The 17,081-nt window shown below is 37.9% G+C and overlaps 2 protein-coding genes across 3 annotated transcripts; one reads left to right on the top strand and one right to left on the bottom strand.

Annotated features, from left to right (window-relative positions):
• Positions 1-1,431: 1,431 nt before the first annotated feature.
• On the bottom strand, positions 1,432-5,280 carry LOC140951344 (peroxynitrite isomerase THAP4-like). The gene is made up of 5 exons (XM_073400612.1): positions 5,134-5,280; positions 3,630-3,778; positions 3,269-3,378; positions 2,077-2,180; positions 1,432-1,753 (listed from the first exon to the last, which is right to left on the bottom strand). Exons 1-5 carry the CDS (start codon positions 5,227-5,229, stop codon positions 1,634-1,636), a joined length of 579 nt encoding a protein of 192 aa, XP_073256713.1. The 5' UTR covers positions 5,230-5,280; the 3' UTR covers positions 1,432-1,633.
• A 343-nt stretch (positions 5,281-5,623) lies between these two features.
• LOC140951327 (uncharacterized protein KIAA1958-like) lies at positions 5,624-16,863 on the top strand. Of its 2 annotated transcripts, XM_073400585.1 has the most exons (7): positions 5,624-5,818; positions 6,444-6,980; positions 7,366-7,477; positions 8,630-8,794; positions 13,371-13,537; positions 13,828-13,972; positions 14,840-16,863. In XM_073400585.1, the coding sequence occupies exons 1-7, from the start codon at positions 5,648-5,650 to the stop codon at positions 15,019-15,021; spliced, it is 1,479 nt and encodes a 492-aa protein (XP_073256686.1). In that variant the 5' UTR covers positions 5,624-5,647; the 3' UTR covers positions 15,022-16,863. The 2 variants fall into 2 exon arrangements, with proteins under 2 accessions (XP_073256686.1, XP_073256687.1); XM_073400586.1 differs by lacking the exons at positions 5,624-5,818; positions 6,444-6,980; positions 7,366-7,477; positions 8,630-8,794 and adding an exon at positions 9,108-10,495.
• Positions 16,864-17,081: the final 218 nt, after the last annotated feature.

Here is a 17,081-nt window from a genome sequence, read left to right on the forward strand (position 1 = left end):
TTTAAGTGACATTTTTGCTGCTGTTGCGGTCATGGTATCTTAAACTCCCTAAAATGCTCAAGGGGCAGGCATTGTTTTATGCCTGTATATGGGCTATACACTTATATGCTGTTGTGAAGGGTTGGGTTCCCAAGAAGTTTAGTCTGGGATCAGCATGCAAAGAAAGCCATATCCAATAGCCTAGGACTAGTGGATTTTGCTATCGGGCTAGTGATGTTTGTTCTTAACTTGCCCAACAGGCAAATGCTGTTTTGGGGGAAATTCAAATTACAGAAGGATTGTAATCAATCCAGCTAATCAAAAAGGGTTTTGGGGCTAGTTGAAATGACTTGTGGGCTAGTACGTGCTAGCTACAGCTTGTCCGAATGGCAGGCTGTAAAACTGACTTTCTTTGCATCCAGGGGATGGGTGTCATTTTATGAGAAACTGGTCAGTGGCGAAAGAATATTAGGATTTTGGTTCATAGTCAGTCTGGGAAATAACTCTACCACACAGTAAAGAGGAAACTGTAAAATGTTTATTAAATGCTAAATAACCTCTTATTTCTGTGCCACTGGGTCTCTTCATATAATATTATTGTTAATCACGTGACTTTTAAGCCAGGATAAACAATCATCCTTATAGTTATCTCTTTACCGCACTTTGAAATTTCTGTGATTTCTCCCTTTATACTACTACATGAGAAATTTCTGCAATTTGATTGGCTTAGAGCAGCGGTATTTCAGCTTAATTTGAAATACCTACATGTGAAAATTACAAACCTTTTGTGGGTAATAGTATAAACAAATAATAGCATGATTTGTACGTGATATTTGGCATAAATACCACTCGTGATATTTCAAAATTGTCTTAAATTTCACTCGCCTAACGGCTCACGAAATTACGTATAACAATTTTGAAATATCACTCGTGGTATTTATGCCAAATATCACTACAAATCATGCTATTACCTATACTAATTATCACCCAACAACTTGTTCAAAACTAAATCAACTCTCATTTAATAGTCTAGCCACTCTTGTTTTGTTCATGAAAGGAAAAACTGAAACAAGCTCTAATTGTATGTTACCACTTTTTTAAATGTATTACAATATTTTATCTTCCGCAACTATATTCACCATCATTTTATGTACACTCCCTATAATGCTGAAATCTAATGTTGCTCCCCCTACATTAAAGTTTACACTACTGTTATTATTACTATTTTTGTTAATTCTGTCGATAGTATGTCAGACAGTGTAAGAGGCTGCCCAATGGATGTTTTGTTTAGTGCTCACCATACCTGCAGAAAGCAAACTGAAATTCCCTTATATTAAAACTTGGAAATAAACATTAAATGAAACTAACAGCAAGAGATTTTACTTTGAAAATGAAACTATCAAAGAGTTAACTATAAGTGACTCAAAGCTTGCAGTTCATACAGCCTTAGTCTCTGGTTCTCTCTCATCCCATGGAGTAAGACATAGAAAACAAGGTTGTAACTTTGATCACCTACTATAAAAAGGTGGTTTATACTTAGAGAATACTACCTGTATTTATACAGCTCATGGCTGATGTCATAAACTATTATATTACACTGAATAAAATTAATTAGCGAGTTCTCTCACTTGAAATTCATGCACCTTGTTGGATGTTATTCACCGACTTTCTTGTATGTGATATGCAGATGTTTCTGATGTTCTGTGTTGGTAGTTTCCATAAAACACTCCAGCTCTAATGTGTTGGCATCCTTTAGAGTGTAAATCCTCTCAATCTGTGTTTGATTTAAGCAAAGAGGATAACAAAAAAGAAAAATCAAAAATTCAAGAAGGATCTTAGCAACCCTATGTTTCAAACTCCTCTAAACTAGAGGCATGGAGCTGTACTAAATGCAACAACTTTCACTATACAGGGGTGCCTGGAAACATGCGATTAATCTGACTAACTGTCTGATTCTGCTTTAAACCTGCCTTGTGTTTGCTTGTGAAACAAAGGAGAATTTGCCCACAGAACTTTACCAGTAACCTGTTATTCCAATTTAAGCTGAATTTGAAATCTCACAATGTAATAACAAGTACAGTGCTTCTTGTACTGTACCTTGAGGACTTTTGGCTCTGCAGCAAAGCTCATTCTTCCAACTGTGTGAGAAAGAAGACAAATCTTGTGTCCTTCAACCTCACCCTCCTCAATTTCAGTGACACCTGTTGAAATGTACAGTAACAATAAATTATAGTACAGTCGAACCTCTCCTTACGGACACCTCTCTAATACGGACAGTTCACTTGGTCCCGGGAAAATGCCCATACATTCTTTGTAAAAATAACCTCTATAATATGGACCCTCTATAATACGGACAACGGACACGAAATCTCGGCCCCAGAGAGAAAATTCATACAAACTGAACCTCTTTATTACAGACACTCCAATGATAACAGTTCTTATTCAACATGATTTCCTGTTTGTCGTTACATATCAGAGTGTAATCAATTGTCTCATGTTACTGAACGAGTCATGTGGTGACACTGCTGTGTCTGCACACAAAGCTATTGCAAACGAAAGTCTTCTTCCGGTCTGTCAAGAGTTAGGTGAAAACTGGGAGGAAAGGTTCCTATCAAGTTTGTCATCAGACTCAAATGGTGACAATGAAGGTGCAGACATTGACGATGAAGAGATCTCAGAGCTGGATGATCTTCAAGCGCCAAAGCCGCTAAAAGTGAAGTCATATAGTGAGGCTTGCTCAGAACTTAACCATGTTTCTGATTTTTTTACTGCACAAGGTGAATCAAATTTGGCTGATGAGTTATGCAAGATTACTTCAAAAGCTCAGTCGTTGTATGTCAAAAAACGACTAGCGAATGCTGTTCAGAAGAACATTACAGACTTCTTTAACGCAAAATGAATCAATAACAAAGAACTTTCATTAAATACTCTACTGTATGTTAGTGTTCGCTACACTTGTTACTGTTCTATTACGTTACTGTTCGGAAACTGTATTACAGTTTGCCATATGTTTTTGGAATTGTACAGCTTGTATTGTAATGATTTACACTGTCCATTAAACAATTCAAATACACCTCAAAGCCTTTTTTGGGCCAATTTTGACTTAAAGAACACTTAATACCATCAATGGAGCCTTTAAAGTGACGTAATATTCATGACCTCTATACAACGGACACCTCTCTAATACGGACATTTTGCTCTGTCCCTTCGGTGTCCATATTAGAGAGGTTCGACTGTAACATAAACATTTTTTTTGAAAAATACAGGCTAGTGAGCTGCCATTAAATACCTGTATTCTGTGCAATTATAAAAGCCAGTGTGGATGTTCCTGGTTTAATTCTTAGCCACCCAGTTTCATGATGCATAGGTTTTCCATTTTCTGCATGCCACGTTCTTGAGCTGAAATTAATAAATAAATGAAATGATGATGAAATAAAAAGTATGAGCATTTTATTGCTAGGATGGACAACCCTACCTAGGATCAACAAACGTTGTTTGTCTTAGAGAGCTGTCCACCTGATGGAGAGTGAAAAAAAGGTGGAAGGAGAGCATGGACCAACTTAATGTGTGCATTTTATAGAGATTCTTGGTGTCTTGATCACATGATCACAAGTGTAATGCCTTAATAATGCAAATAACCTCTCACTTACTTGTAAGAAAACATGGGCTGTCCTACATGGTTGAAAACAATTTCTTCACCATACATGAATGGCGAGATGGTTGGATAAACACCACACCCTTCTCCTTTCCACTTCCCTAACAACCAAGAGATCTTACCAACTGCTTCATGTAGAGCTGGCTAAAAGACAATTAAAAAACAGCAACTTCAGGGCATGACATTGGGTGGGTTGCAGCAGTGGACTGGTGAGGGGGAAACTACCGCTCAGCTTGCTTGGCATATTTTTTTTGCCTTTTCCCTGACTGCGGAGCCTGGTCCCAGGCTATGCACTTTGTTGATGCGCTCATTAATGGTTTTAAATACTGATTGTTGTTCAGAATTTTAAAATAAATTGACAGTAAAAACATAAAAACAGTGTAGCTTAAGTTTGCCATGTTCCAAACATTTTGTTCTCTGAAATCTGAAAGGCATAAGTTTGTTGAATTCAGGTGGGGAGGGGGAGGTAGGGGCACTGTTGGGAAAGTTCATCATTTTCCCATTTGCTCATAATACAACTTGTTAACCCCCAAAAATTTGCGTAAGCTTTGTGTTCAATTTCTCTTGCAAAATTTTGTAGGTAAACAAGGCATTTTATGGGCAATGTGAAAATGGTGAATTGATGGCAGGGGTCAGAGCAGAAGGGTTAATGTTGCCGGCAGGAGTCAGTTTGGGATGCTGAACGGCCGACCGGAAGCAGGGGAGGATCCAGGATTTTTTTTAGGAGGGGGTGCACTTGTCTCTTGCTCTACTTCAACACCAATAAACCACATAGTTTTTTTTTTTTTTTGCAGAATACCAGTTGTATTAGAAAACCGCAGGTCATCTCGGGGGGGGGGTGCGCACCCCCTGCACCCTCCCCCTAGATCTTCCCCTGGGAAGGCAGTGCTGTCAACTCTGGGAGACTCCAGATTTTGGACTGTATCCCCCAGTCTCCGCATTAGAGTCTGATATCTCCCAGATAATCACGAAAGTTGCTATTCCTTGTAGATTCGACTTTCCAATCATAAAATTTCAAATATTTGAGCTACTGAAAACATGGAACGTTTCCTCATAAATTCTGGTATGCCTCTGTAATTTCAGCAATAATGTGGCTAAATAAGAACTGTTTATGTGCTATAACCATCGGCACCAATGACGTCATTTGTCGTGTAATATGACGTCATCTATCATTCCTATCAGTTCTCAATATTGGATGACGTTGGGGGGCGGGGGGGTTGACAGCCCTGCTGAAGGTCAGTGATATTTTACAAGAAACTGAATGAATCAAGGCCAGGTTCAGTTCACTCGGAACAATCACCCAGACTGGAATTTGATATACTCTGTTTCTCAACTCTATAAATTTACAAAATTTAACTACTTTAGAGTGACATCCAGCGATCGGCAGTCGTTCGGCGTTCTGTACTATCTGCAAAAATAACCTCGCTGCAAAACATACCCAGGAATAACTAATCTTCAAAAACATTATGTAATCATGAAAGACCAGTGATAGAAAATACCTTGTCTGAAATATCCGAAGTCATCGCGTTACCATAAGCACGCAAAAGTCTAACAGCTGAGCTACGAAAACAGGCTGCAGAAAACAACACGAACATGTTCTCGCGGAACTGAAATGTACCAATTTGTCTTCACCAGGGTAGTCCAGGGCAAATCAGTAACAAGCGGGCATACTTCAACTTTTTTTTGGCCCTTTAAACCTAAATCAACAGTTATTAATTTAAATTGCAATATAAGTGATCGCAAAAGCAGATCAATTAGGGCAGTTTGTTTGATACTACATGGAGCATACTCAATAAAAGTGACGCAACTCACCATACCCTACTAAAAGTAATAAATGTGACAGTTCCTTGAAGAGCGCAATGACATATGGGATATAAGCGCCGTTGGAGGTAAAATTCAAATATTTTCGAAAACCATTGTTAGTAGACTAACTATGCGAAAACTTTTGACTTTTGATGAAGAAATTTAGCTCATTTATGGTTAAGAGGCGGAGATTTCAAACGTAGAGGAATAATGCCTGTCATTACCCGATCATGTTCGAAGCAAAAAAGCAGACCGCGAATCGAAGAAGAAACTCCAGCGACTACAAATGTTGTTCGACGTCGGTATGCAACCCGCTCTTCAGTGAAACGAAAGATACTACAACAAGAAAACGAAGTAAAAGATCTTGAGCCACCAACTAAGGTGAGAAACGGAATTCTCGATGTTTAGGTGTACGTTTATTGGCAGGTCTCGATATAGTTCATCAATTCTATCTACACTTTTCAGGAACCCTTCCGATCCTTGAGTACTTTTCATAATACATTGCCGGGCGTAACCAGGCTGCGGACACAAAGGTGTAGAGAAGCGACGACCGAAAATACGTCTGTGTCCGCAGGCTATGCCGGTGGGATGTTACTAAAATGAGTTTGTTGTCTCCAGCAGAACCCTAATGGCCTACTAGAGACCATACCTTATTACAGATTGTTTTGTTGGTAATTCATCATAATGCAGGCCCCGTCTGAGACAGCTTCAGTCGTTTTATTATGTTTTGAAATCAAGTAAAATAAAAAATAAATAAATTGAATAGTATTTAAAAATTAATATTTAATAATTCTTTAATTAATATTTAAAACTCTGTTAAAAATACTGGGGGGAGGGGGGAGGGGGGTGTGGGGGTACTCGACAAGGTTTTATGTGAAGCCTAACAGCCAGAGCCTCCCTGCAAAGGACTTTGTGTGAGTTAGATGGGGTGGTTTCAAAGGGACAGAAACTAGTCTTGATAGGATATTTTCAGCAGGTCATGATCATTATTTTGTTCTTGTATTAGATTGCTGCAACTAAAAGATCTTCCAGAACTTCTTCAAACAGTTCTAACAACTCATCCCTCAAAGACATCAGCAACATTACAGCCAATCAAAAAGAAAACAAGGGCAACAATGTAAAATCTGGTAGATGTCGTTCAAACAGAATACCCACACGAAACATCAAGGAAAATAAAAGAGTACTGTTAAATTCCAGCAAGAAGCACATAAACAAGGAGAATCACCAGGAAAGTCAAAATGTTGATTATAGATCACCTGGTTTGAATGCTACCTGTGGTGATCATGAGGTAATTTCAAAGACTCCAGCTGGCTGTATTGCAGCAAGAATCAGGAGTTACAGTGCTTTACGTCGCAGCCAGTGTAAAAAGAACAACAAAGGATGGCATCATGCAAGTGACACTGTGAATGGAAATTCTCCTTTGACGTCTTCCATAGAGGAGGTCAGCTTTAATCCTAGGGTAAGGGAAGAAGGGCATGATAGCGATGAGGATATTCTTTGGAGAATGAGCAGATGTCCACAGACACAAGAGGATGAGCAGAATGTGGGTGTGAGTTAAGATTTCATTTTTCATTCATCCTTGAGCACAAGTGGATCGAGATTATTTTTGATAGAAAGGGTCCAACTTTTGCTCGACCTTTCCTGGAAAATCAACTAATCAGGTCTTTCAAGCAATCCTCAGTGGTAGCAATGTTGGTTTCAAAGCACTTAGTCACTGAACCACTATAATATGTTCTAGGTATTTAGATTATTTTTGATCTTTTGGAACCAGTACCCTCCTTCCCCTCCCCCACCCCACCTAGATCTGCCACTGGTGAGAAAGATATACAAAAATCAGTTTGCGGGAGGGGAAAGGTTTCATTATGTTAAAACTTCAAGTTATTGACAAATTGTGGCAATCGTTATTTTTACTTTTAATGTTTTTTTAGTCTGATGATGAGATTTTTTACAAAAATAAATATCTCACCCTTCTGAATGCGATGAAGCAACTACAAAACACATTTTTGAAGGCTCAAAAGAATGCAGAGAGGAATGTGAAAGGTTAGATTTATAAATACATTTTGTTTTATTTAACAGTGATTGTATCAGTGGCCATTATCAGATAATCCATCTAATCTGTCTAAAGACATATAAGTGTAAAAATAAAGTCAGACTGATTATTCCCCCAGAAAGAAAACTGTTTTGTTTTCACTGACATTACGATGTTCGACTAACTATCTGGCATGTATCATCTGATGGAAAACCTGTCTGAGAGGAACCATCTCTACTGTGAATACCACCATTATTGTACACTACCCTTAGCCTGGGGAAACGAATAAGGAAGTTGTCTGCATCGTCTTTGCCTTTCCTATCCCCTTCAATGCAGGCTGTCAATGCTAGACAATATTCTCACTCACTTTTATTGTTATCACTGCTAAGCAAAATCTTTTGAGACAAAGGATTAAACATTACTTGAAAGTCTTAATGATGTTACTAAAAGAAGACAATGAACCCTGTTTTCATGACCAACTTGTTACAATGACCGAATCCTTTGCACCCAAAGTAAAAAACACTATGTTTTTCTTTTCTGAAAACCTAATTAAGGCACTTTCCATTTCAAGGCTGTGCTCTAAGGAAAATTGAAGGGAGCCCAGTGCTCTGAAACTGTAAAATCTATGGTGCCCAGCATATGATTTGTATGAAAAATCTGAGATTTTCTTGTCGCCCGAGGGCAAAAGTTAGGCCCCAGGGGCCACCGTGCTCTGCTAGAGCACAGCCTTGCATTTAGCCCAAAATTCCAGAAATTCCAGTTAAAAATCAAATGAAACAAACCATTTTGGTTTGGTCTGACTGGAATATTTGGAAACACCTTTGAAGATGGTCCACTTTGACTGGTCCGGTCATTTCAGTCGGTCAGATAAAAATGTCCCCTTCCATTTGACAAAATTGTTGTCTGCTTACAAGAACAATAACCAAGCGTGCGGCAGCTTGGGTTTGATTGGGTTTGTGCAACTGGAATGTACTGTTCCATTGGGCACGTCGAATTTCTGAAATTTCAAACCAGAATTTTTAGTTGAATGGAAGGTGCCACTTGTTTATCCACTTGAACATGGCCACCTTGAAATTACTACTAACCAGAATTTTGCCCAACAGTATTAAGAGGGTTCCACTCCATTAAACTCAGCGGTAAGATATATCACATGTTTTTCTTAGTATCTGATACGCTTGTGAGTGAACTGAAATCCAACCTCAGCTTGGAGAAGCAGAAGTGCTCTCTCTTGAATGAAGAAGTGAAGATAAAGAAAGGAGCTGTTGAGAGGCTGCGCAGTGACCTGGAAAACACCAAAGAACAACTTCAATATATGAAGGAGGAAAAAGGTATAAACATATACTTAAAAACTGAAATAATTGAATGGATGAAAACCTGACCTTATTTCACTTTACTCAGATGCAGTAGCATCAATCTGAAATTTGCATAACTATTATGTACAATTATTAATGTAGACATATTAAATTCTGCAAGCAGAATACTGCAATGCTGATCGTACTACGTGAAAATTAACTCTGCAAGACATCAACACGACACCGAAAGAACTCAAAACAGAGCTGGATTGTAGCCATAGACAGCTGTTTCGCCCTTTTATGGCGCAACAACCAGAGAAAACTCTGATGAAAAATATCCGCGCACTCTGATTTGAAGCCCTGACCCAGAACCCCCAACACCCACAGAATCAAGCCACACCACTTGTCTTCTGGGGGGCAAGAGTCCAAGTGTCAAGTTGATGTCTCGCAGAGAAAATAAAGAATTGGCCAAAACCAACCTGAATTATTAGTTTCAATTACAATTACAATTATTAACTTTAATTGAATTATTACTAATATAAGGGAATGGCATCCCTGGTTAAACAACTGCACTGAGTGCCTAATTGAATAAAACATTCTAGGGCGGAGGTCTTTAAAAATATTGCACCGTTTCGAATCTTTATAGTACAATCACTGTTAGTGTTGACCAAATTTGGAAGTTCACGGTGACGTCATTCGTCAAATAATGTACTGAAACTGGGCGCGCTGGCGTCACCTAGCTGAAGAGCGTAAAAATGGCGGACAGCAGGTTTAAAAGTTTAGCCGAGGAAGAAATTTCCGAGTTACTCAATGATAAAGACAGTAAAAGCACCCAAAAATCTACCAAAGCTTGTCGCTTAGTTTTTGAAGCGTTTCTTCAAGAGAAAGGCATTCAAAGCCCTTGCACTGCCAAGGAATTGGCGACGGTTTTGCCGAGTTTCTACGTCGAAGTAAGAAAGAAAGATGGACAGCTTTATACCAAAAGCACGCTCACTGCTTTGCGATTTGGTTTGTGTAGACACTTCAAGCAAGCGCTTAATATTGATATTATAAAGGACAAGGTGTTCAAGGAAGCCAACCAAGTTTACGAAGAACGATGCGAAGAGTTGATAAAGAAAGGTCTAGGTAAAACTGAACACAAACCTCCAATAGGTGACGAAGACTTAAAGAAATTGTATCACAGCGGTTTTTTCAATGTAGCAAATCCCGCTATGCTACAAAACAAGGTGTTCTTTGAAGTAATGTTCTTTTTTGGTCGCGGAGGAAAATCTAGACAGAATCTGCGCCAACTTAAAAAGAAGGACTTCGTAATAAAAGTGAACTCGGAAGGCAAACGTTACGTGGTATTAAAAACAACGGATCCACGGACTAAAAATCTCAAAGCGCGGGACGTTCCAGGCGAAGAGGGAGTGATGATAGCAAACAGTGGCCCCTTTTGCCCTGTTTGTTCCTTTGAGAAATACTTGAGTCACTTAAATCCTTCCAATGAGTTCCTTTTCCAGCGACCTAGGGTTTCTGATTATGGACTAGTTTGGTATGAAAACCACGTCCTTGGGGAGCATACCCTTGGAAAAAAGATGCATACTCTCTCTGAACAAGCGAGGTTGTCGAGAATATACACAAACTTCTCAATCAAAGCAACAAGTATGGAAAGCTTATTGAAAGTAATTGGTGGAAGTGAAATTCAACACCTGGCACCAGTCACTGATAGGGCCATATATGGAACCAAAACTCAGGGTGAGATGAAAATTGTAAAAAAACAATCGCTTGGCTGTGGGGCAAGCTGTTGCTGAAGTGTAATGGCCCGGAGCAGTCATGCAGACCTATGATCCCACCCTTTTTCCCCAATATTATTCTATATCATGTTTATCTGTGGGAATGTTGCTTACTTTTTGGACAACTCATAATAAAAAAAAAACATGCTAGTCTAACAGTTTGCTCCCTTAGCCTCAAGCTATCCGACAGCACTCTAATTGACACTTATTTAAGAAGTTCTTTCATTAGAATTCCCGCTTGGCATTTTCTAAAATTTATAGTCACCATGAAACCCTAGCTATATAGAAACAAAGGTTGTTTACCATTTTTGTGGGTAAACCGGTCAGGTCACCAGTCCGGAATATCCCTAAATTTAAGGACAGGGCCAGCTGATCACGCGACACTTTTCAACCAATGAGAAGGCGCGCTTGTGTTTATCAACAAACAAATCAAAACATCGCCGCAGTGCAGTGATCAAAAATTTTCAAAACAGCGGAAGGAGTCGGACAGAATCAGTCATCGTTTCGAGGCTCTCAGGCATATTTTAAAGACTTTTCATGAGGTATACACAATTTTTTTAAGTGGACAGCGTATCGGAAGCCATATTGGAAGAGTCTCGTGAAATATTCAACACATTTTGTGGCTTATTTCTTCTTTTAAACAACGCGATGTATGGGCGAGATTTTGGTCGGTTTTCAAGGTAGGTGAAGAAGTAATTTTACGAAGTTCTAGATATTTTTCCTCGATTGTCATATCGATTAACTTTTATCATGTTGAATGTGGGGATGGTAGACAACCTAGAATTTTGCTACACAATTTTTGAATTCCGAGGTCCAAAACACGTACGTTTTCCATTCCCGGGTTTGTCACAGAGCCGTGTTATTACTTTTTTTCGCATTAGTACGAGCCTTTGCCTCTTTTCTTTTCAAGGCCAAAACAACTTTATTGGTCTTATGGATATTCACGTCCAACATCTCGCCTCACTTTGCCGAATTTGTGGGGATGAAATTGAAGATCATAAGCGCAAGATAGATACTAACTGCTTTCTTTCTGAAATTCACCAAATCTGGAAAGATTTAATTTTGCTGGATTCTCCAAATGTTCATCCACCCTTAAAAAACAGTCAAAGAAAGAAGGCAAATTTCAAGTGTAAATGATGTATTTCGCTACTCATTGAACATGCACTGATTATCTGGGATAAAATTAAAACATTGCAGGTACTACAGCAAGCGAGGAACACCAGATGCGTGTGAAGTCAACACGAAACAATACCAAAACACAAGCAAGAAAAATTAATAAATTTGAACTACTTGTTATCCTTGTTATGATGAATGGTTCTTTGATTCTTGTCCCGTAGAAGTTAATAGATAGTACCAATCTTGTTTTGTACGATCTCAACAAATTTCCACACTCTCTCTAAGGCTATTTTTACACGGGAGCAGTTTGCTTCTATCAAAAATCTTGCAAGCCACAGCTGCAACCCATGCCGGTGAAGCCACGACCTCTGCGATCAGTCCGGAATCAGTTCGAACTCCCCAACGATTCCTTGCAATGAATAATGCTCTTATTCTCTCACGTGAATTGTTTTCTTTGAAATATTAAATGTGAAACCTAGACGAGTACTGTTAGCTCATCTTTAATTCTGTCCGCCGACTCCGTCCGTTGTTTTGAAAATGTTTGATCACTGGGGCGATGTTTTGATTTGTTTGTTGATAAACACAAGTGCGCCTTCTCATTGGTTGAAAAGTGTCGTGTGATCAGCTGGCCCTGTCCTTAAATTTAGGGATATTCCGGACTGGTCACTGTTTTGGTAAATGGTAAGCAAAATTCAAGAGTGGTAATTTCTTCCTGGAATTGCGTTTACGATTTGTACGAATCAGTTCCATTTACGGGAAAATGGCCACGAAGGCCTCAAACTGGTATCAAACTTGGCTTTGAAGAAATGGAACACAAATTTCTGTTTGGGACATTCTGTCCAGAAAAAGAGGGCTAGCTTTTGAGATGTTCCTTTGCTCCTGAAAAGTTTCTGCTGGAGCATTGTGTTCCATTTTTTAAATCCAACTGGATTTTCCAGAAACATTTTGTAAATGGTAAACAACCAATATTAGGACTGCAAATACCAACTTATTTGATTAACCCCGTAAGTCCCAAGAGTGACCAACAACAATTTTCTCCTTACAGTGTCAATACACAATCAATAGAAAAGGTTAGGAGAATTAATAAAATGATCACCAACAGGAAAAATACATTGATCTATAATCAAATTCCCTGTAATTATTCTCAAGGAAATATACTGAAGTCGGTCTGGAGAATTTGTGTGTCCACAGATGTTGGGACTGTCGTTTACTAAATAATTACCAAGTTGTTTATTTTAGTTGTTGAATAATTATAGCACTCTTCTGATTGGTTGCGACATTTATTTAAGGGCAGCATTTTTGGTAATTTTGCCTCTACCCACTTCAAGTAAATACGGTAATTCTACTTTTAAAAGAGGACAAGTCTGACCTTTAGATAACTCAAAGTATTTATTTCCTTTGTACCCTAGCCCTTATCATTATTCATGATTATGAATAATTAGCAGGTTTCTCATTAAGTGCCGGCAGCCGGCTAAAAAACTTAAAAGGGGCTACTTTGAGGGTTGAGCTAGCTACTTTTTGGGTAAATAGGGTAAAGTGAGAGTGAAAGCCTGAAATTGCCTTCAGCACCCAGTTGCCAAGCTGCCTACTTTTACATCCTAGCTGTCTACTTTAAAACTTAATGAAAACCCTGAATTAGAATCAGAATCAACCAAGGTTAAAAACATTTTGACCTGAATTCATTGTATCTTGCAACAAACATATTTTTAATTTTCCTGCAGAAAATCGTGAGAAGCAGGACAGAGAGGAGAGTGAAAAAAAGCAGAATCACAGTGATAAAGCTATCTCAAAGAACAAGGCTACTCAGGAACTGGCAGTCTTAAACAGAGACAGAGATGAGAGTTTTAGAGAACAGAATTACAGCAATGAAGCTATTTCTAAGGAAAAGGTAATCTAATATTATACAAATTATTTATTATGTTAAATTGAAAGCTACCTTTCTTTTGTGGCAGAGGGGTCTTATCGATAACGGCCGTCACTAAGATTTCAAGTTGCTGGGTAAATACAACAAATAGGCAGGGGATCAAACATCTAGGGATTTCTTTAGGTTCTATTTTTCGTCTTTTTTTCTATGAAAGTAGCCGGAGGCCACATTCATTCCCCTGGCTCCTAATGACAGCCCTATCGGATTATTATGAGTTTTCAAATGTCTTTTGTTATCTTTGCCTTATTTTTTAGCAACTGATTGAAGACCAGAGGAGTGTGATTAATTTTTATTCACGGCTCACTGGAGTATCTTTATCCTGTGACAACAACGCCCATTTTACCAGCTCCTTCCAAAGTTTCAACTGCACATTTTTCCCAGATCCAAACTCTGCACATGGTAAGTATTTTCCTTTTTAAGGCAAGGGACAAATTGCCTTAAATCAGTTACTGTAAAATTCCGAAAATAAGCCCCGGGGCTTATATTTTTCAAAGGCCCTTTTTGAGGTGCTTATTTTTGGAGGGGATTATATTCGGAGGGGCTTATCTATGGAGAGAAATTTGTGTTTCAAAATTGATTGGGCCAGCCTTATAAATGGAAGGAAATTTACTGTTTTTTCTTTGTTTTACTTTGTATTTGAGGGCAATTTCCAAGTATGAATGTTGACTTATGTTATTTGTCCAAGTGTACAGAATTGTTTTACAGATTTTAGAAAATAAGAACCTGTTCAAATTTTAGGCTAAACAGGTTCTTGTATAGATGGGGCCTAACTGGCAAATTTTAGCCTAACAGGTTCTTAAAAGCCGGGTTCTTAGTTGTGGGTTTTTACTGTTTTTGCTGTATTTCGTATTATTACCAGGATATGAGATGACAAGAATCCTGTTCACTTTTATCTGGGAGCTCACCTGCCCCCCCCGTCCCCATCATAAATTTAACGAACAATTTGGTTTACTTTCTTGTTGACTGCTTTGGACTGTCATTTTCAGTTGACATTACAGGTCTTTGAGTAAAGATTCAATGAATTTTTTTTTTTTAGGTTTAGGTATATTTTCTCAAAAGAGATAATTTTGTTGAAAATTTGGCTTGACCTTAGCTTAAATTATCCATCTTTGGAGCAACCTGAAGTTAAAATTACTAGATGTCTTGTCTTTTTCTCTGTGATCAGTGGCTTGTTGTAGTGCTTTGTGATGTATTGATTTGTTTATTGATTTTGGATTAATATTTTTGTTTTTTTTTAATTCAGTTAATTCCATTTAATCCCTACAGGTCTACAGTTCAGGTTAACACATGACAAAGAGTTTGATGAGATTGAATACAGTCCTAACCCAAGAAGTCCTGGTGCAGAGGGTGTCTTGAAAAGTTTGCCAGATTATCTCCAAGAGAACATCTTTTTTGGTGCAGACCAAGCTCCGAAATTCCTTGCAAAATTACTGAAAACAGCCGAGTAGCAAGTGACTCTAATATACCTGATATCTTTGCTTAACTCCTGTTTACATCAGATGGCACTAGAGTGTCCATTGTGAGGATCAGCAACATTATTGGAAGGACATTAGGACATTATTAGAAAATCACATTGTCTTTTAGTGGACTTTTCATACTGTACCTCTTATCATTTTATTATGAACAAAATGGTAAAAGTGGACAGGTGCATCACTGAGCTATGCGGTGATAAGAGCGTGCAAGAGAGAAGTGCTTCTCGTTTGTCTTAAGTGATTTTTTTGATATTTATATAATGCTGTCAGCATCAACAAAAAATGAGGAAAGAGTTTGTTATTTTAATGTAAATATTTCATGGTTTGCTTATGCCTATAGCGTGGCCATGTTGAATTGTAACTTGTAAAGCATGCACTGCACCTGATATGCAAGCTAGGACTGTGACATTATTACGAGAGCTTGTTTCGACCAACAAAAGTATTTACAATAACATTTCTTGGAATATTTATGTTTTATTAGTTAATGGATCATATTCATCATTATTTCCAGGGGTGACTGGAAGAAATGTCCATATGACTTCTGATAAAATTTCAGATTTTCCTTCTAAATTTTGGTACCTTATGTATACTCTCTAAGCATAGGTAGAATTTGACTTAAGATCTATTCACTGACGCCTTTATCCAGGTACCCCATGATAAACCTTTCTAGTTCATAAACTTTGTTGGCTTGTAAGTATGTTTCGAAGTTGATTGTGTCAACTTTTTTCTTATAAAACACAGTTTCCTTTGTCTGTATGTAATCACATCCCTCGGTAAGACAAGTGTGTCAGACCATCTCTTTAGAGATAAAACAGAAAAGTGCTAACAGTTCAAATATATTTAGAATAAAGTTGCACTTAGACGAGTGGTGAGAAAACAGGCAAGTTTTGACGATCGGAAGAAAGAAAATACACTTTCCCAGCATCGAAATATGATGTTCAGCAGCCTTATGATGTTACTTAATATTAATTTGAGTTTTTTAGAACTTTTTTATTAAACATTTTTTCATGGCTATTGAAAATATAAGGTTTAAAATATAATTTCGGTTTATTTGAATTCAAACATCATAATTTTTCACTTTTCACGGAGGTTATTTGCTAAACACTGCACTTTACGTTCCTGGAGTTGGATTTTCAGTAGCAGGTCTAGATCGCAAAATTTGGATTTTATCGATTCTAAGTTTTTTGTTTATTGTTCTCATAGTGATATAGATTTTACTAACAACTGCATTTTGACAAACTTCAATTCATAGTCAAACTCTGATGAAAATTTTGTAGCGATCAGACAAGAACAAAATCAAAATCACTTTAGAGGCAATTGAAAAACATCGGTATGGTCTCTGAAAAACTATATCGAAACACTTTAAAATTTTCTTGAAGCTACCACTGTTTTCCCCACTTTATACTACTACATGAGAAATTTCTGCAATTTGATTGGCTTAGAGCAGTGGTATTTCAGCTTAATTTGAAATACCTACATGTGAAAATTACATACCTTTTGTGGGTAGTAGTATAAACAAATAATAGCATGATTTGTACGTGATATGTGGCAAAAATACCACTTGTGATATTTCAAAATTGTCTCAAATTTCACTCGCTTAACGGCTCGTGAAATTTCGTATAACAATTTTGAAATGTCACTCGTGATATTTATGCCAAATATCACTACAAATCATGCTATTACCTGTACAAATTATGCCTAAGGAACCACAGGCAGCCCAGACTTTATGGGAATTTATGTAAGATGAGAATGTGTGAAAATAAAAAAAACACATTCTAAATTTCATTTTAAAAAATAACAATAAAAATGGTTCACCTGTGTTTGTGTTGTTTTTTACCTGCTGTTCACGTCAATATCCATTTGGAAGCCATTTTTGTCAAGTTTTAGATTTTATGGACCCTCTCTCCCAGCATTGTGTGACATGGAGAGAGAGGCCAGAAATGGACTAGCTCCTCAGTCGTAACCTGCGATCAGGCTCTTTTTTTTAGAGCGGACGAGGTGAGAGACATAAAAGGATAATAGGGAGAGGGCATGAT

This window comes from Porites lutea, chromosome 10 (genome assembly GCF_958299795.1).
Source record: "Porites lutea chromosome 10, jaPorLute2.1, whole genome shotgun sequence".
Classification (NCBI taxonomy): domain Eukaryota; kingdom Metazoa; phylum Cnidaria; class Anthozoa; order Scleractinia; family Poritidae; genus Porites; species Porites lutea.

Excerpts from the sequence above, each read along its gene's own strand:
- LOC140951344 (XM_073400612.1), bottom strand. The coding sequence starts at position 5,229 with ATGTTCGTGTTGTTTTCTGCAGCCTGTTTTCGTAGCTCAGCTGTTAGA. Across the intron at positions 3,379-3,629 it reads CAGCCCATGTTTTCTTACAA|CTCAAGAACGTGGCATGCAG; the intron begins GTAAGTGAGAGG and ends TATTAATTTCAG. Across the intron at positions 1,754-2,076 it reads CAGAGCCAAAAGTCCTCAAG|ATTGAGAGGATTTACACTCT; the intron begins GTACAGTACAAG and ends AATCAAACACAG.
- LOC140951327 (XM_073400585.1), top strand. The coding sequence starts at position 5,648 with ATGCCTGTCATTACCCGATCATGTTCGAAGCAAAAAAGCAGACCGCGA. Across the intron at positions 5,819-6,443 it reads ATCTTGAGCCACCAACTAAG|ATTGCTGCAACTAAAAGATC; the intron begins GTGAGAAACGGA and ends TTCTTGTATTAG. Across the intron at positions 8,795-13,370 it reads ATATATGAAGGAGGAAAAAG|AAAATCGTGAGAAGCAGGAC; the intron begins GTATAAACATAT and ends ATTTTCCTGCAG.